The sequence below is a fragment of the Ictalurus punctatus genome, chromosome 19 (assembly GCF_001660625.3).
Source record: "Ictalurus punctatus breed USDA103 chromosome 19, Coco_2.0, whole genome shotgun sequence".
In the NCBI taxonomy this organism is placed as follows: Eukaryota; Metazoa; Chordata; class Actinopteri; order Siluriformes; family Ictaluridae; genus Ictalurus; species Ictalurus punctatus.
The window spans coordinates 3629528-3650188 of NC_030434.2; the positions used below are offsets into that span (position 1 = coordinate 3629528).

General features: G+C 39.8%; 1 protein-coding gene across 1 annotated transcript; it reads left to right on the top strand.

Moving 5' to 3' along the window:
- Window positions 1–444: 444 nt before the first annotated feature.
- On the top strand, window positions 445–16841 carry aebp2 (AE binding protein 2). The gene is made up of 8 exons (XM_017494227.3): window positions 445–1056; window positions 6362–6572; window positions 7602–7709; window positions 7862–8048; window positions 8182–8306; window positions 9269–9336; window positions 9865–9978; window positions 16020–16841. The coding sequence occupies exons 1-8, from the start codon at window positions 581–583 to the stop codon at window positions 16030–16032; spliced, it is 1302 nt and encodes a 433-aa protein (XP_017349716.1). The 5' UTR covers window positions 445–580; the 3' UTR covers window positions 16033–16841.
- The last annotated feature ends 3820 nt before the right edge of the window (window positions 16842–20661 follow it).

Here is a 20661-nt window from a genome sequence, read left to right on the forward strand (position 1 = left end):
AAATAGACATGACTGTGCACTGGGGTTGTGGATTCAATTTTTTAAAAAAAAAAGTTTGGTTAGTGCTTTATTCATTTGTAAAGTGCATGTGATGACTGAATGTTAATGGCACCGAAATCATATTAAAAGGGACGTTTTAATTAAAATGAATCTTATAGAAAGATAATTAACATTTCAGTTATCAAAGTATCACGCAGTATTTAGCGATAGCAAACCTTAACCCGCGGAGTTATTTCTAGCTCTTACTTTTCCCACTATGAGCGCGGCCATGTTGAAGTGACGTCACGGAATCGCAACTCTGAGTTGGAGAGCCGTTCAAACGGATCGTTCGCACTGACAAGTCGGAAACTCCGCAGTTCCCACTCCGTCGTGAAAGCAGCATATGACTGCTGCAAGTGCTTGAACGCGAGGCGAGGCAGTGTTACCACCGCGTGGAGGCATGGAGCCCTACGTCACCGCTGTGGCTCCGCCCCTCACGTCCCTGCGCTGTGTAGCGGCCCGACGAGAACTGATTTCCTTTCTCTAGCCTGTCCTCGAAACTTTACACTTTGAGTTACACGAGACGCTTTTGACGCCCGCGATGGCTTCCGCGACTTCCGACACGTCCGAACAAGACTCCCCGAACCCTAGTGAGGAGCAAAACAGCACGGCTAACCCCGAGGGCCTGCGCGCTCCGGATCAGGAACCGGCTGAGAGCGAGTGTGTTAAGATGGACGAGAATGGCGAGCTCGAGGAGGAGAAGCGCACGGCTTCCGACGAGTCCGAGGAAACCCCATCCAACGACGAAGGACTGAACAGAGACGGTCAGGAGGAGAAGGAAATGGACACGGAGACGGACATGCTGGGGCAGAAACGTGTCGGTAACGCGGAGGGCTCGGCAGACGTGACGGCGGAGCTGGGGCAAGAACAAAGGGAGGAGGAGAACGTGTCCTCGCCGCTCCACTGCGCCGTGAGGAAGGGTGAAGACAAAACGGGCACCGAACTCAAGCGCAGGGCCAGCGTGGAGATCTCCTCATCCGACGGAGAGCCGCTCAGTCGCATCGACTCCGAGGACAGGTTTGTACATTTTTACACCGCTGTCCCACACGAGGCTGAGTTCTCCACACTTTTCATCAGCATGCCTGGGTAAAATACCCACACTGACCTCCGACACCACCTGTTTATTTACATCTGTCTTTGTGCCCAGTTTAGAGGAGCTCTGCAGGGACTTCAGCACTTTACATCACTGGCACAGGCCAGGCTTTTTATCATGTGGGGTTTTTTTCTCCTCTCAGCCAAAACTACACTTCTAACAAAAAAAAAAAGTGTATATTCGGTGTTAAAGAGTTTAGATGGAAACTGTAGCGCATCACCACGAGATGTGGACATCTCTAGAAAGTACAGAGAGATGGCATTTTGTTTGTGCCGAGTGGTGTCGGTGTGAGAGCTCTCGAGTTTTGCTCTGATTTTGAGTTGAATGTGGTTTACTGCACTGCACCATGACTCCCAGCTATATAGCTGTTATGATTCATTTCATAGCCAAAAGTATGTGGACACCCGAACATAGGTGCTTCTTCCACAAACTGTTCCCACAACGTCTGAAGCACACAATTGTATAGAATGTGTTTGTACGCCGTAGCATTACAGTTTCCCTTCACTAGAACTACGAGGCTCAAACCTGTTCCAGCATGACAATGATCCTGTGCACAAAGCGAGCTCCATGAAGACGTGGTGTGTTAGGGTTTGGAAGAAGGTGGAGGAACTCGAGTGTCCTACACAGAGCCCTGACCTCAACCCCACTGAACACCTTTGGATGAACTGGAACTGAAGCCTCCTCGACATACCAACATCACTAATGCTCTTGGAGCTGAATGAACACAAATCCCCAACAGCCACGCTCCAAAATGTAGTGGAAAGCCTTCCCAGAAGAGTGGAGCTTATTATACCAGCAAAATGGGGGAATAAATCTGAAACGGGATGTTCAACAAACGCATATTTGTGTGAGCAGCAGGGATGCACATACTTTTGGGCCATATATATATTTAAAATATGCACACACACACAGTAGGGGGGGTGAGTATAAAATGTGTCAACATTTTTTCAGTAAATATATTTCCAATGAGGTTATTCACATTAAATTTTCACCAGACATCAGTATTAACTCAAGAAATCTGGAAATATAAAGAATTCACAACATTAAAGTCCGTAAATAAAGTTATGTGTAATTAAGAGGAATGACATGGGGGAAAAAAAGTATTGAACACGCTATGAAAAAGCAGTTCTCCAAGTTAAGGCAAATAACCAGCTGAAACCCATAAGTAATTATACCTCCTATCTGTGCAAATTAATATCAGCTGTGTTAGTAAATTGATGGTCTATAAAAAGGCTTTTCGTTACCAAGGTGTCACAGAAAAAAACATCTCATGATGAGTAAAGCAACCTTATTGTTGTGAAACATTTTGATGGAATCGGATACAGACGTATTTCAAAACTTCTGAATCCTCCAGTAAACACCATCAGGGTCATTATTCACAAGTGGAACAACATCACTCCGTCATCAACCGGCCACACACAGGAGCTCCTCACAAGATCTCTGACCAGGGAGTCAGAAGAATAGTAAGAAGAATAGCCCAAGAGCCAAGGACCACTCAGAAAGAGCTCCAGAAACACTTGGAGGCAGCAGGTGTCATCGTCACAGAGAAAACAATAGGCAATGCACTCCACTGCTCACGCTCACACGCAATACTCCATTACTAAAGAAAAGACATGTCGAAGCTCATTTAAAGTTTACTACAACTCATCTGGACAAGCCTATGAAATACTGGGAGAGTGTAGTCTGGTCAGATGAGAGCAAAATGGAACTTTTTGGTTCTCATACTACACACCATGTTTGGAGAAGAAATGTCACTGCACATCTTCCTAAAAACACTACACCAACAGTGAAGTTTGGATGTGAAGCATCATGGTGTGGGGCTGTTTTTCATCACATGGTACTGGCAGACTTCATATAATTGAAGGAACGATGAATGGAGCCCTTTACCGGGAGATTCTTGAGAAGAATCTGCTGCCATCCACCAGGATGATGATGAGACGTGGGTGGACTTCCAGCAGGACAACTATCCAAAGCATACAGCAAAAGAAACTCTCAATTGGTTTCAGAGAAAAAAAAATCAAGGTGTTAGAATGGCCCAGTCGATCACCTGACTCGAATCCATCTGAACAAGATTTAAAGGCAATTTGTTTAGAAGAACGGGCCAAAATCACACCTGAATACTGCGGCCCATTAATTTCCTCATACAGGAAGTGTCTTGAAGCGTCATTACAATCAAAGACTTCTCCACTGTTTTAAAGAAATTTCAGTTAGTGTGTTCAATACTTTTTTCCCCCGTGTCATTCCTGTTTATTACACATCACTTTGTTTATGGACTTTAATGTTTGGATTTCTTTATATGTGTGGATTTATTGAGTTAATACCAAAGCTTGAAAAAAAAAATTCAGTTGAATAACCTCATTGGAAATATATAATATAATATTATATAATATAATATAATATTATATTATATCATATTATATTATATACACAATTTCCAGTTCAAAAAAACTCTGTTCTTTTCTAATTTCAATCTTGGTACAGGATCTGATCTCATATGTTTTTTCCGATAGATGTCCACCTTTTTTATGCCAGTATCAGCCCAACACTGATACCGTGTATTGGATCATATTGCTTATCTTAATTATGACCATTTCTTAAACTCGTTGCTCTTAAAGATGCCGAGCATCACATCTGCACAGTTTATGTGCTGGCTAATTCCGACCCATTTAGCTCAACCTACTAAGATCTGTAGCTAGTTTGCATAATAGGCAAAATCTACTTCTGTTAATTATTCCTAGAATGTTTGTCCTGTCTTCGGGACGTTGGTGTCAAATGACTCATCAGAGGCGGCCCCTCAGTATTTATTAGAACGCTGTTGAGATTTGTTAACAGTGTGGCCACCAGTTGTCAGAACTGTTTCTCAAGAACCATGAGTCTGATTCAGCTGAAATTATATCCTACACCTGTGCACTATTCATGCTTTTCACTTCACAAGAATATCATGCGTAAAGTGTCTAGTGAAGATTTCTTTTTCTCCTGATTCACTGGCTTATGCAACATCATTTGCATAATATGGCTAACCCATTTTTGCAAACTGTTCCAAGGATGTTTGCTTTATCTTCATGAAAGTGGTGTCCATTTACTCACAAGCGGCTGTCTGTAATAACACTGTTGGAAAAACATGCTGACATTTTGTAAAGAATATGGCCACCCACCTGCCAATCAATCAGTGTACAATTCTACGTACTGCAGTGGTTTAAAAAGGAAATATCAGAAAACTCTACAGTTTTGGTTCAACACTCACTGGCCATTTCTGTTTTTTCGAGCTAGCATACTAGCCTATTTGCATGTGAAACCAGCATGCTGTGGGGTTTTTTTTTTGGGGGGGGGGGGGGGTTAGCCTCTCCTGATTCATTTTAAAGAGGAAGCTACTTTTGACTGTGAGCTTGATCAATTTTAAATATTTTAGTTTGGGAATGGTTATCTGGTCTTATTTCCATCTACCCAATCTTTCACATTTTTTTCCAATCTTCACCTGCAAACAATATTTTTGCAGTATCAAGTTGCATAAATAGATAAATTAATTAACTTGAAATATAATTTTTAGTAGCAGTTTGTTACATTCTGACATTACTGTAGCAGACGTGATTACAGTATAGCATTTATTAATAAATAGACGTTCTTAGTTATAGTATATACAACAATGTCATGTACAAGTGCTCATCAGTTATCAGTATTCAATTATAATATAGTGGTTGCTATAGTACCACATATCTTTTTAACGGTAATAAAATTATTTAGCTGTTCGATATTTGTCCAAATAGTGAAATGCTTAATGCTTTACCTTTAATAATTGGGTCCCTGTTAAAATGCTGGGACTGATTTGTTCTTTTGAAAATGCCAGGAAAAACATGCAAAGAGTTGTAGTGCATCTGAAACCCTTATATCCTTTGTAAACCCTGTATGTGGTTTTGGGTGAGGGGTAGCTTCTGGAACTGTATAGATTCTTATCCGTACCTCTGTTTTAAACATGTGTATGTGATTGAATAAAAGTTGGACAGAGGCACAGCCTCCCCTAAAAGCCTATTCACCCATTCACACGGATTCATTGTTCTTTGTTGGCATTGGTTTTTCTTGGGGAGGGGCAAGAAGGCACAATTCACAGTGGTGCTTCCCGCTCTTTTCTCCTCACAACTGTTGGTAACACACTGGAAGGTACTCCCTTCATCGCCAGAGCTGCTAGCTGTGGTTTGTCGCTGGGCCAAACAACCTTCTGCTCGCAGGTCCAAGCTGGCCTAGACCTCAAGGCTTCCCACACCCAACCTGCGTTTCTGCTTAAAGTCACTGCCCAAGTTTGGGAACCAGGCAATTAACCTTGCAGCATTCTACAAGGGCCAACCATCAGGGTGTTCATTTTTCTGTTCAGTATGTGCCTTATAGTGTCTGAACCTCACGGCTACCCACTCATCAGGTAAAGGTGTGAGGTGCTGCCCTTTCTAGACAAATAGTTGCCCACTGGTTTATGGAAGTAATCACCCTGTCCTACAAGCAGACTGGATATCCAGCTCGTTAATTTGACATGCCATTCTTTGAGAAGTGTGCCATTCTCGCTGGGCACTACTGTGGGGTGTGCTACTCAGGAGATCTGCATCATAGCTATCTGGGCATTATCATGCACTCCAGGTTCAGCCCCGCCCCCTCAAATGTGTGAACGTGTGACTTATTTCCAAACACCTTTCCAAGCAACCTTGTATGAGTCAGGGTCTCATGACCTTGTGGCATAGGGTTATCCACATTGATGAGGGGTGAAATATGATGCTAGTTATGAAGTGTGGTCCTATGAACCCCGTAAATAAGCGCCAGGTTTGCCCGTCATTCGGAACAGCAGCACACTCAGTAGGCACTTCGTGAGTAGGTTCCAGGATCCGAACTGACTAGTGTTTATAACTTTGTCTTCCATTTTTGCTTGTCAAACTGCAGGTGGGAACAAAAGTGAGTAGGGACCGAATTAATCGGTCCATTCGCAGCAAAGGATTGGTCAGAAAAATCATGCAAGGCAGTTCTTTGGATTTTGTCACTTTACTGCATCATACCTAATTTGTTCAGAATTGAGAAAAGCTCCAATCAAATGTTACTTGCCGCTGTCCCTGGAATTTCGGATCTGTGACGCTGAGAAAATGAACGGCTGCCTGTCTTTTTGTCGCCGGCTAACACCGGTTAATTAATCAAAATTACAGTATAAAATACAATGAGAACTGCTTATATGATGTGTGTTTGTGTGTGTTTTAGTATCAGCAGCACCCTTATGGACATGGAGAGCACTGCGTCCAGTGGACGCTCCACACCAGCGATGATGAATGGCCATGGAGGAGCAGCTTCAGCATCTACCAAAGGTTCATCATATCCCTGCTGTTGGGATCAGTGCCCTCTGCTCTTCACCAGCAGCCCGGACCTGGCCGAACACATACGCTCAGTCCACGTTGATGGTCAGCGTGGAGGGGTCAGTAACACACTACACTATTAGTTTGAAATGATCATCAGTTTAACGCACGGTGTATCATTTAGGTGAATGCCCCCCCCCCCCCAAAATATCAAATATTTTGTGGGCTCAAGCTATAGATACTAAGAGTGTTACTGACCCATATATCAGCTGGTTGATATTAATATTGATCTGCTTTACTGGCATTGGAGGTAATTGGGCAAATAAATAACAGATGTTATATATTATGTAGAAAATAAATTTATATATGTATTGCTATTTCAACAACCACTGAGTATTGATTCTTTTTTTATTGCTGGTAGAGTAACATGTGGTTAAGCTGTTTTGAATGATTGTAGCATCATCAGGACTGTTACAGTCGTGTCCCCCATGAGGCCACAGAACATCCTTCAGATACGTTTGAGAGTTCAGTGTTCACCAAGACCTGTGTCTGACATGTTTCTTTGACAGTATGAGGACTTTATATTTCTATATGAAGCTGTTTATGATCCTAGAGTTTGAGAAAATCATTGAAGTACATCCCTGTTTAACTAAAGTTGCTGGTGTCTGCTTAATGTTTGATCATATAAAATTACATCAGTGCTGGTGTCAGAGATTACAATTCTACATCATATGGGCACTTGTCTGTTTATCTATTAAACTTTATACTAGGGGATGACCACAAACTATATACTGAAGGGGTGTAAAACAAAAACTCAACATCTAGTCAACTGCTTCCAGTCAGTTTGTAATAATTTTTCTTTTTAAAGTTATTAAAAGATATCACTAGACTCACACTATCTCTGAAAATCACTGTTATATCACCATCTAACCCAGCTTTACTGTATACATGCTAAATGTAGGGAGTTTTTCCTTGCCACCGTCGCCACTCAGTGGCTTGCTCAGTTGGGATAAATTCGCACCTTTAATATCTGTATACCGTGTTGATATTTCTGTAAAGCTGCTTTGAGACAATGTCTATTGTAAAAAGCGCTATACAAATAAAATGGAATGGAATTGAATTGAAATGTGTGTGTTTCTCTGTGCTAGGTGTTTGTGTGTCTGTGGAAGGGCTGTAAAGTGTACAACACACCGTCCACTAGCCAGAGCTGGCTCCAGAGACACATGCTTTCCCACAGTGGTGATAAACCTTTCAAGGTATGATTCAGCTCTGTGGATTAATGTCTACAGAGCCAAAACACCTGGCATACCAAGAGGGTTCACTCTTCTACAATTCCTTAAAAATTGTGATTCCATTATTTCGGGGGTTTTTTGGTCTGGTTTCATTTAATCCTTCCTTGCTTTTTCAGTGTGTAGTGGGTGGTTGCAATGCCACCTTTGCCTCTCAGGGAGGACTAGCGCGTCACGTACCCACCCACTTCAGCTCACAGAATTCATCCAAGCTGTCCAGCCAAGCCAAGCTTAAAGAAGAGTCGCCTTCCAAAGCAGGCATCAGCAAACGCAGAAAGCTGAAGAACAAATGCAGGAGGTCATTGCGTATGTATTGGTGTCTCAGTGACTTTTTTTAGTTGTTGTTAGGTTTTGTTTTATTTTTTGTTTAATTTATTTATTTTTTATAAGTGATTATCTTTTGCATACCTCTTTTTTTAACCCAAACCGCCTGTTCCAGCTCGGCCACATGACTTCTTTGACGCACAAACGATGGATGCCATCCGTCACCGTGCCATCTGTCTCAATCTGGCAACCCACATTGAGAGCCAGGGCAAGGGCCACAGTGTGGTGTTTCACAGCACGGTGAGTCTGTAATACATGACTACAGAACAAACATGTAAAAAGTTACTTTGTCCTTCAGAAATATCCTTATCCTTAAGCTGCAATTAAAATATTTTATACATGAAATGAATCGTTGAGTCAGTGGGATAAATGTGTCTCAAACACGGTGTTTCTCAGCTGCTCCAGGTCGCCTTTACTGCTTGGATCAGTTTTGTTGGGCGTTCAGACCATGGTCATGGTCTTGGTCTGGATCCATGGTCAGTTGAACTCTAGCATGGTTAGATTGTGACAAAGTGATTCAGTCCTGAATTGACCCGACTGCAGGAAGTGAACCAGACCATGACATGCATTATGGATTGCAGGCAGCTTTTTTGTTGATGCAAGTGAGCCACCAGACACAAACCGAGCCAAAGGACAGAGATGTAGTGCTGCAGAAATGCTGTGCTCAGGATATTTGGACTATCTGATTAAAAAAATCGAAAACAAAAAAGCTTGATGCAAATCACATTTCCACTTTATTTATCATTTATGTAGCGACGGTTCCGTGTCCCCATATTCTCAGAAGATTATAATTTCTCTACGCGTGCACAGGTTTATTGATCTCTTTCCCGTATTGCATGGTTTGTTTAAATATATAGCGCGTGAAACCAAACCCTTCCAAATAAGCAAACAAACCACTTTGTCCTTTTCAAATAGGCATGAAAGCACACAAGCAAAATGGAGGCGTGAGAGAGTCTGATCCATGATTTATGAGAGAGAGAGAAGGAAAAATAGGAAGTAAGCTGTACCATCCTAATGGATGTAAGAAACAGCTGTGGATCCGAACTCCATCCCTCCCAAAAAACAACAACTTCAAGCTCAGTACTGAACTGGTCGCTAGGCTTTCTTTATGCTGACCAGAGCACTACTTTCTCAAGGTCTTTTTGAAAATATCCTTAAGTCTAAAACCTCCAAAATATTTTGTATATATTTTAAATGAATAGGTCATTGCGAGACGGAAGGAGGATTCAGGGAAGGTGAAGGTGCTGCTCCACTGGACTCCAGAGGACATGTGAGTACAGTTCACCAAATCTAACCTCCATCAGTCTAGACAGAAGAACAGAAATGCACTGCTTCTCTTCTACCTCTAAGGGAGAACAGGTCATTTTGCGTACTTTCGTGTTTTAAAGGCACACAGCCTTGATGTTATGATGTTAGTTTGTATTGCACTGGCATTATATTTGATCGTTTATAGTGCTGACTGATTAAAGCATGTTTGTGTGAAGACATTACTGTAGTGTTGCTATATGTGGTTTTTTAATGGCTAAAGGTTTCCATTTATTTCCGCATTGAACTAATAACTCATGATTATGTGCACAGGGTGAGTATTTCTGATCTTCTGAGATGGGTATTACTAGCATATGTTCCACTAGACTGGAAGACTGGTGGTGCTAGTGGTTGTTTGTGAGCAGAAGAATCGGGTTCAGCTATTATGATGGCAGACATCAGTGTAGAGAGAGGATAGTTTCTAAAAGGTTTACAAATGTTGTTAAGTGCCTCTCTCTCTCTCTCTCTCTCTCTCTCTCTCTCTCTCTCTCAGACTGCCAGACTCATGGGTGAGCGAGAGTGACCGACCACTAATGAAGACCAAAGTGGTACATCTCTCACAGCTGCCTCAGGATACAGCCGTGCTACTGGACCCGAATATCTACAGGTGAGATGCACTTAGCCCGTATTAAGTAGGCGATGCAGTTTATTGTAGCACCATGATCAGAAACAGTTTTGTTGGCCGAGTATGCCTAAGCGTATAAGGAATTAAAGTGTTCCTACGGTGCACACTTACACATACAAGCACTACACTGCAGTGCTGGACTTAAACAAGACATAGAATAATACAAAAACCTAATGGCATGACCCCATGACAGTTTACAGTGCAAATATAACACCATTTTAAATGACCACTCACACAGAACAGTTAACACATTGGCACATGGCAGTAAAGAGAGCTGGCAAGAGTTCTGGGGGTAAAAAAAAACTGTTTATATCTATATTTATATCTGTTTAGTGTGCATTATCTTTTGAATCCGATTAATGTATTCTTATTCAGTTATGCCCCTGAAAACAAACACACACACACAATATACACTCTGCTGCATTCAGGGAGCCTTTCTTTTCTGATTCAATCCTGGCTACTGCAGTAATTTATATTTGCTAGTGGTGCGCACAGGGGTAAAAGACACAACTAGTGCTACATAAAATTTTAAAAAAGACTCGATGCCTGGTTCATTGCTGCTAACTTCTGGTGTAAAATTTTTAGCAGTGCAGAGATTACAAACTGCAGTTCTATCGTCATTCCACACAAGAGACATCATCTTTACACACAGCACGAAATTGATGTGTTTTCCCGCCCTCTTTTGATTGACAGGATATAATCAGCCCTGATCATATGATGTTTTTAAACCGTTGGCCGACGGGCCATAACCCTTAATCATAGGGCTGCACGACTATGGCCAAACTATCATCACGATTATTCTGATCAATATTGAGATCTCGATTATTTATCACGATTATTCATTGATTTTAGGGACAACATATTTTTACTGCACTTTCACATTTAAATAAACAGACCACTGCTTTCACCTCCATGTTGTGCTACATTCCTGCTCACGTACAAATCTTATCAAATACGACTGGTCCTTAAAGTGCATCATCTCGTAGAAGCAAATTATAAATACAGTTGTACCCAAAACATAGGATGAGTAAAAATAAAAATGCCATCAACCGAATGAAAATGTGCATCAAATATAACGATATTCAACCAAATAAACAATTCCGGCGAATGCAGAAAAGTCAGTAACTTTGTTTACAGGAGGAGAGACGCAGACAGATCACCCAATAGAGCGGTGACACAGGGATGACGTCATTTTGTACCGGAACCCGGAAGTTATCATCACACCGGTTCCCTCCACAAAAACCCAATAGGATTTTCACATAGACTTTTGGATGATTGCACAAAATAATCTCTGTGATCAACACAAGAACAACACTAACACGTTCTGTCCATCAAGATCATTTTCACAAATCAGCACGACTTTTATGAAGTTTGAAGCCTAAATACAATCTCGAGAAATAAACGGCTAACCGTACGCTATAAACGATCTACACCACGGTCGCTCGACTTCACCGTCACCATCACCGAGCTTCCCACAACTTCTCCAAACTTTATTTAAAACATTCTCCATAATATGGATTTACTGTGTGGATCCACGTTTCTTTTTGGGAATTGTGCAGAGCAAACCTGAACCAGTTTATCTGCACAGACTTTTCCTGTTTGACGTGATGACGTTTAATGTCCCCGGCAACCTCTGTAGTGTCATTTAGCAACATGTTAGTGTCACGGTTTCCCCTCACGCAAGCGCTGGAGCACGAAGCGAAGCTGGCAGCTCGAGCGCTAAAACGCAAACTCATTTCTGGGTTTTGGCGTTACAGAAAGAATTCATCCCTGCACTGGTCTATGGTGATTGGCTGTAGTGTAGGAAGCGCTTGCTTTGATCTTGCAGTGGAGTTTTCTATGAGCGGAGGACGAACTTTAAACTTCAGTATCTCAGTCGATCATGTTCATGTAATCGTGGGCAGTAAAAATCGTAATCGAGATCAATATTCCATTAATCACGCAGCCCTACTTTATTGGCGCATCTCTAGTGAACATAATCACCTGATTTTCTAAGTGTGAGAAATGACATTTGCAGGAAGCTCCCACTTTTTGCTTATGTCTACAGTAATTGCTAACATGTACAAAATGAGCCTACAATAAATGAAAGGTCTAGTTAATGAAAGTAAAGGTCCATGTTTAATAAAATTCTTAATGAAATGAATAAAATAAAATTGAGGTTGTTCGCTTTAGTTTTATACATGTTCTCATATTTCTAGCTATATTTTGTTGTAATGTGACAAGTGATAATCTCAAGGTTTACTGGGTTTTATATGATTCTTTGTTCTTTTTTTTTCATGCTGTGGGTTTTAGTGAAGTTTACTGAAAACAAACACAACAATTCCTCCTCAGCATTCAGCAACTCCATGTGAGACGCCATGTTTGTAAGCATTGCGTGTTTGTTGTTCCAGCAAACTACGTCTCAGCTATTTCCTGTTGGTTTATAGGACGACTACTCAGAGTTGCCTCCTTTCGTTTTAAAGAATATTACACTGGTGAGCGCGTGAAGTATAAACGCCTCGTCCGTTTGGGGAGGTGCGCGCGCAGTCAGCGTAGGCTCTCGCTGTGGAGCCAGGCAGAAGTATAAACAAGGCTTTAGCTCCATGAGGATAAAGTTGATGGTCCAGAAGCATCTGGAGCTTTTCTTTTAAGAAATCTGTCCATATTCTTTTGCAATACACACGCATCGTCACACGCTAATTATTAGGATAAAACACACACATTTTACGCATACTGATGTTGACGTGCTGCTGACAGGTCAGCGAGGGGGGTCGAGGGGCAGGGAATTATTATTTTTATATATAATTTATTATTATTATTATTATTATTATTATTGTTATGCGTGTGTGTGTCTGTTTTATTATTTCTATGTCTATGTAAGCGTGTTTTATACACACTTTAGCATTTTAGATATGTTTGAAGGATTTTTACACGGCACCCCTGCTCTCACACCGGCACACTGGGGGATACACTGGCCTAGAGACTTGAAACTTGGTCATATAGTGGTAGTAGTATTGCTCGCTGCTCAGAAACACGGACTCGGCCAAATTGGTCAAAACGCGAAACTACTCATAACTCCTAGACCATTGACCATAGACTGAAGTGCTTTATACCATTGGATATCCGATTTCATTTCTGCCTATAAAAATTTTCCACAATCTTGGTAGAGATCTTTTTTCATAAAATCTACTTTTGCGAACTAGTCCTGGGTTTTTTGTCCGATCGGGACCAAACCAGTGCCAAATAATTCTACGGAGTCTCATTATCAAAAGTTATCAAAGGAAGTAGGCGTGGCCATGTTTATGTAAATTGATATAACTCTTGAACGAAATTAGATATCTTCACCAAACTTGATAGGCTTATGTACATGGTGGTTTTGCCACATGGTGGCGCTATAATACCAAAAAAACTTGACATGTAACTATGGAACTGTTGATCCGATTGACTTCAAAATGTGTATACAGTGTCCTTCTCAGGTGGCATCACTATGTAGGAGGACATTCACATATGTTGAAAAACATAGCTGCCATCAGTTTTCAGCAGCTATTAGGCAAGGTTAACAATGACCGATCGGAACGAAACTTGCTGGACCTATTTGACTCTTGGTCTAAGAGGTTTCTGCAAAGTTTAAAAAAAAAAAAAAATTGGCCACTTAGGTGGTGCTATCACAATTATTGTCGTTAAGGGTTGTATATAGTGCAGTGTTTAGAAAAAACACAAATGATATACATCAAATGATGGGGCTTCTCTTTCTAAACAACTGTGCCTCAAGAACTATTGGTGTTTGTCAAACCGTTTGGTAAGTATTTCAGATAACATTAAAAACCTACTTCTGCGAACTAGCCATAGGTTTTTTTGGTCAGTATGAATGACAAGTGCTACAAGATTCCGTGGAGTCTATTTTTTATAGATAATTTTTGAAAAAAGTTTAACTTTCAATTTTACGTGTCGACAACATGGACTTGGCCACATTATTTCCATAGTAGAGATGCACCGATACTAAATTTCTCTGCCGATACCGATAACAGATTATTCAGAGTGATATCGGCCGTACCGATAACAGATTATTCAGAGTGATATCGGCCGTACCGATAACAGATTATTCAGAGTGATATCGGCCGTACCGATAACAGATTATTCAGAGTGATATCGGCCGTACCGATAACAGATTATTCAGAGTGATATCGGCCGATGCCGATACGATAGTTCTGCCTTTTATGCCTTCTTATAAATGAATAATAATAAATTTCACAATTCTGAAAGAAATGCAAATCAGACTTTATTCTCTCCATTTCAACAAGTTGTTTCACAGTAACTGGTCTCATAAACAGAAAACACATTACTCGAATTAACATTAAATTCTGAAGATTAAAGTAAGTTTATTAAATCATTGAATGTTATTAATTCATATTAACATTGACTGAATTGTAAAAAAAAAAACATCCTGGTAGTCTCACATTCACTCACCACGAACTCAAGCATTTCTACTCCATCACTGACACCAAACTGGTCATATATAATATCAACTTTTTATATATTAACATTAACTGGATATGAAATATACTACTCTACAAATATATTTTTCTGTGCAGTGTATATATACTTTTTTGTCGACCCATCTTCATTAAAATCTTTCAATGGTGTACTGACCCTTTAATTCAGCTCGAGTAGCACACAGCACGAAATCGATGAAGTCGATGAAACCGATAGTGTGAAAATAGCCTTTATCAGCTGATACAGATTATCGGCCAATACATCGGTGCATCCCTATTACATAGTAATAACTCAAATGGAATTATATATTTTCACCGAACTTGGGATACTTATGTATGTCCTTTAAGATCACTTGACAAAAATTACTGAGTTTGGCCAGCATGGCTGCGTATGTGTGTAAATGATTGTATACGATCCGATGTTTGAGACATGCACATGTTCTTTGTATTCTCTGTTAGATCTCCTCATTCTGAACAACTTTGCTATAGGGCCACTGCTGTCAGTCAAATTGTCCGTTAAATATTTGAGATTACTTAAAAAACCTAGTTTTGCAAACTAGTCCTAGGCTTTTCGCAGGACAATTCTTTGGACTATTTAGATCTATAAAATCTATCCCTTTTTATTTATTTATTTATTTATTTTTTTAAAGTATCTTTTAATTTACCCTTGTAAGATCACATCAAAAACGTTTGAAGTGGGCGTGGCCACCCATACTTAAATGGCTACAACTCTTGAACGGAATATGACATCACCAAACATGGGGTGCTTATGCATGGGCTCAATCTGAGGACAGATACAAAAATAATTAATGATTGTGACCAATTGGTGGCGTTATAACAGAACAAAACATGAAATTGGCACTAAATGTGGAACCGTTGGTCCAATAGACTTGATAAATAAATCTTGCGAGAATGGTCCTTATGCAAGGTCCAATCAACGCAAATGAGGACAATTGTGAATGTTGAAAAACATGGCCGCCATTGGTCAATCAATGTTCAGCAGCTGTTAGACGAGCTTAACGAAGGCCGATATTTCTTAAAATTATCTTCTCTTTTTTTCTTTCTTCGACTTGGGTGCTTATAGGATTGCGCATTGTTAAGCTATATCTTTTAAGGTCATTAAGGGTCCTAAACAGCTTGAACCCTGATCATTGCTGCTTGCAGCTATATTAGTCATTGTACTTTCATAATGTTGAACGTACCTCATCAGACCTCATCGTACCTATATCTATACACTCTGTTGTCTAGAAGAAGAGTCGCAGATCTTTCTCTGGTGACCGTGCAACTGGGCTTTTCTGTGTGTTTCTGATTGGAGAGTCCACATGCTCAATCATTACCAGATTGTAGTAAACATGCTATAGTACATTTTTAAATAAATCACGTCTGAATAACAAGTTTTTGTGAGAAAGTATGTATCTAAAGATGTGGATCTTGTATGAGAATCTGTAGAGCCTTATCTTTGTTTGGTATATAACTCATGACCTGTGCTCCTTACCTCATGCTTAAAATGTGTCTGTCTTTCCTACTGAATGTGAATTTGTTTGTTTTCAGGATGTTTTTCTAAGAGATGGGGAGGATCATTGCCTGCTGATGTTTCCAAGCTCAAATGGACTTGTGGCTCTGTAGAGGCAGGAGTTCAAATTCTTATTACCTTTTTTTTTTTGTTTTGTTTTAATGCCCAAAATTTTAAACGTGTTTTCAATCTATGAAGAGGAAGAAATTGCACAATATCGAACTCTGAATGGTGCTAGACTTTGAAATGCTTCATTTTATTTCTTAATACCACTATAAAGTTAAAATTGAATTGCCCTCCCTTTTTGTCCACAGCTTTTCCTCACTAGCTTTATAGAAATCCTATAGATGTATTTGTTGAGAAAGTGCCCATGTAAATATGCCTGGAGATTTGTAATATATTTTTGTACTTGAAGAATTTTACTGTACTGTAGATACCTGTAATATTCCACAAACGTCAGGAAATATTACTGCACAGAGAGATAGAACGGGATAGTTATTTAGCTTGGAACTATGTGAATGTTCCAACACGTTTTTAGTCAAAGACTAGATGTAGTGACCCCTTTTTTCACTGCGATGTTTGTCGAGTACTGCTACAGTGTGCTTTTATAATAGATGAGAATGATGTTAATGTTAACGTGTGCGCTCTTTGATAGTGACCTTACTCTAGTTATATATGAGCCAAGGACCCTAAAGACATCTCAAAGAAATGGTGCTACAGTAAACACTAGCATTTTAGACTTGTATAGAAAAGTTTTTTTGATCGAGAATGGTTGTGCTCTGTAGTATGTGGAGTAACTCAAGCCAATGTACTGCTGGATCCTAACTCTGTCTTTGTAGTAAAAACAGAAAACAATGCAAGACCATTGCGTCTGTCTTTACTTGTGTGTTCCTCTTCACACATCCGCACAACAGTCACCCGCTTGCAAGCATGTGTAAAGCATAAACTGTATAAAGCACAATTCAGGGCACACACTCCTACGCTCTAGTCTAGAACATTGATGAATCATGAGTTAATTTAAACTAGGTGCTGTTTAAAACTAGCATTATTCTTTGATAATAGTCTTAGTTGTCTTAAACATTCCTCTTCTCAAACAGATTCATAGGTACGCATGTTTAAATCAGTATTTGCTAAAATATTGCTGTTCGATAATGATCAAATGAGAGCTGGTGTTAATCCCGGTAACAGAACTTAGGCGTGGGAGGAACAATAATAGATGTGTGTATGTGTGTGTGTGTGTGATCTTTTTGTTTTTTTGTTTAAAAAAAAAATGTTCTCTACTATAGTTCTGAAAACTACAGACTTCCCTTAACTGAAACTGGTGTATATCCCAATCACAAAGGAGTCATTGTGGTCTGGAAAAACTGGTTGATCCATTTTGCTATTTTTAGATGGATGGTTTGTGTACACTTGTCCACTAAGAGAGAGGAGTCACTACAAGTCAATGCAGAGTTCTTCTGACTGATCACCATCTTGATGGGAGTGGTCTCTTCCAGGATGAATCCACAGGGTACAAGGGTTCACTTTGAATGGTTTGATGAGGATGAACTTGATGTAAACTGCAGCCTACGGCTTTCACAATCCTCAGATCTCAACCCTGCTGAACATCTATTGGCGATATTGGAGCGCACTATACTAGCTTTTTGAGCCTACATGGTGTTCATCCTTCCAGAGACCTGTACTAGGTTCCAGAGACTTATAGAATCAATGCCAAGAATGCAAACACACTTAATATTGACTGTAACAACAGTAAACTGCGTTATCCTGGTCAGAATGGGGTACTTTTAGAGTAGATGTTGGTTGAAACCCACTCGGACATGAGACCATGCTAAAGTGTGCTGAGCTCAAATCTGAGTTTATGATGCGCACACATGTTTCACTTACGAATAAGCAGAAATGACTGAAAGACCAGTTGGACCTGGCAGCAGTGACACCAACACACCATTAGGGGGCAGTAAAGCATTACTGTTCACCCAGCAGTGACCTCAGTAGAACTATGGAAAGATTCAAATCAATTAATGTATACACGTATATAACTTAATGTGTTAACTTGTAAAGCATTTATGGGGCATAAATAAATATTTAAAATAAAATGTTGATATGGAATCAGTATTTAATCTTGGACATGTGCCTTTTTTTTTAATAGCACGTCACTTTTAAAATAAAATAAGTCAGTCACAAAACATGACGCAGTTAGTGAACATACATATCTGTGTAAACTTTTAGGAATGGTTATTCCTTATTGTATGTTTTGATAAGAGGTTAAACATCTCAGTAATTGGCCAAAGTTATACATTTAATATTATAGTAAACCCTAGGTGAGTAGTCTGTCCATCAGCCTACATGCCAGCTGAAGAAAAAGAGGATGAAACTACTTTATGTCCAACAAGTTAGATCAGGTTACTTTTTAATGATAGTGTAATCAGACATCACTGCAATCTATGCAGTTACCCACATTGCAATGCATTTGTAACTACATGGCCATTTTGATTCCCTAGTGAAATACTTAATGGGTTAGTCCTGTCATACAGATAGGCCATCTTAACTGAAATTCAAAATAATTGTTAATTTTTTTAAACATTCTCTCCAATCTGACCTTTGGAAAGACACAGCATGAAATACTTTATACAACTCTGTCCTTTATACAACTCATTCACCCCAGGCAAAATTGACCTGTACAGTATGTGCTTTAGCAGCAAGTTGAATGTTTGACAATATTGTTGAGAATTTCTTTTTATTAAAATTGTCTAATTCAGTTGTACATCTCATTTCAAAGTTTGATTAATCCACCACTTCTCCTTAATGTTTAATATGTAATATAATATTTTATATATCAAGGGGGGGGGGGACAATATTGGAAGAGCAGGCAATCGAACAGATACATGGAGACAAAGAGGTCAATACTAAAACATTCCTCTGATTTAGCAAAACTTCATGCTAAATACAATGTAAAAATTTAATTCTCATCAGTGTCTGTAAAGACTGTTTTGTACTTATTTGAATGAATGAATCATTTCTGTTTTTGTCTATATCTCATGCTAAACTGTTTCAGAAATGAAAACAAAATCTAAGATAAAACAAAGGCAACCTGAGTAAACACAAGATAGAGTTTTTAAATGATAGTTATTTATTGAAGCAGAAAAGTTATCCAAAACCAACTGGGCCTGTGTGAAAACGTATTTACCCCCATAGTTACTAATTCCCCAAATCTATCAAACTGCATTCATACAGTTGCAGACAAAATGATTCAACCCCCATTGCAGATCAGGTTTATTGTCAAAATTTAGACTTTCAGCTGTTTGCGATGAACAAATCAAACAAACGCAATTGAAATGGTTCGACACAACAAATGCTTTGTGTTTTCCCCAAATTCAACTGAAAATGCAACTTATAATGACTTCTCCAGTTTCAAAATTATTCAACACCCTGAATACAATCCCTCACAGCAACAGGTGTTGTCTCAAGCACACCTGATTCAACTAATCAAGGGCTTCATTAGTTGCACCAGGTGTGTTTGAGCTGGAACACATGAAATACCTGAACTGGCTAGGGGTAGAAAACATATGAAATACCTGAACTGGCTAGGGGTAGAAAACATATGAAATACCTGAACTGGCTAGGGGCAGAAATACTTTAAAATACCTGGACGGGGCAGAAAAAGGAAGCTATCGATGGCTGCAAGCAGATTTGTGAGAAGGCAGGTTGTGAAAAACCCTCGAGTGACTGCAAAAGACCTGCAGCAAGACTTGGTGTAACAGGCACTGAGTTTTCAGTGAGTGCAGTAAGGCGCATACTAAATGCAGGTTTCCATACCAGATGTACACCACTACTGTCTGCAATCCAGTCCATGTCAGATATTACACATGATAATATAGGATATTTATTTAACTTTTTGTTTAACTGAACATCAGTATACAGACACAAAAAAATGTTTATACACTGTGGCTCAGGTGGTAGAGCGGGTTGTCCACTAATCGTAGGATCGGTGGTTTGATTCCCAGGCCACGTGACTCCACATGCCGAAGTGTCCTTGGGCAAGACACTGAACCCCAAGTTGCTCCTGATGGCAAGCTAGCACCTTGCATGGCAGCTCTGCTACCATTGGTGTGTGAGTGTGTGTGGAACCACTATGGTTAAAAAAGCACTTTATAAATGCAGACCATCCACCATTTAAGTCCAGACTTAATATCTCGACGCAGAAATAGAAATAGTGGATAATTTGCTCTATATTTTTTTAATGAGAGGAGGGAGAACAACACTGACATTCAAGACAGAAATAAAATAACATGGAAGTGTGCGATGTAATGAAGTGGGAAACGGGTATTGTAAATTTAATCCCATTCAAACAGGGTTTTTCATGTCCCATGCCCTTTCCCTTTAAAGGAACTGCCTTTTCCACCAGGCCAGTTTCATTCTACTTTGGTGTAACCATTGGTATAGCTAAGATAGCAGAAAAGCATAATTTTCAGTGTGACGTTAGGCTAATTATCCACAAACGCCTTTTTTTCCATATCCAAAGTGGCAATAATTCTGGAATTGACTGTATGTTGAGAAAGTATCAAAAAAGATTGCAGAGAGAGAAAAAAAAAAGCATTATTCATAGAATCTTCTAGCCCCATTTCAGAGACTGTATTTGGAAAAGAATATGTAGTGGGCATAATATATAATGCAAATATAATT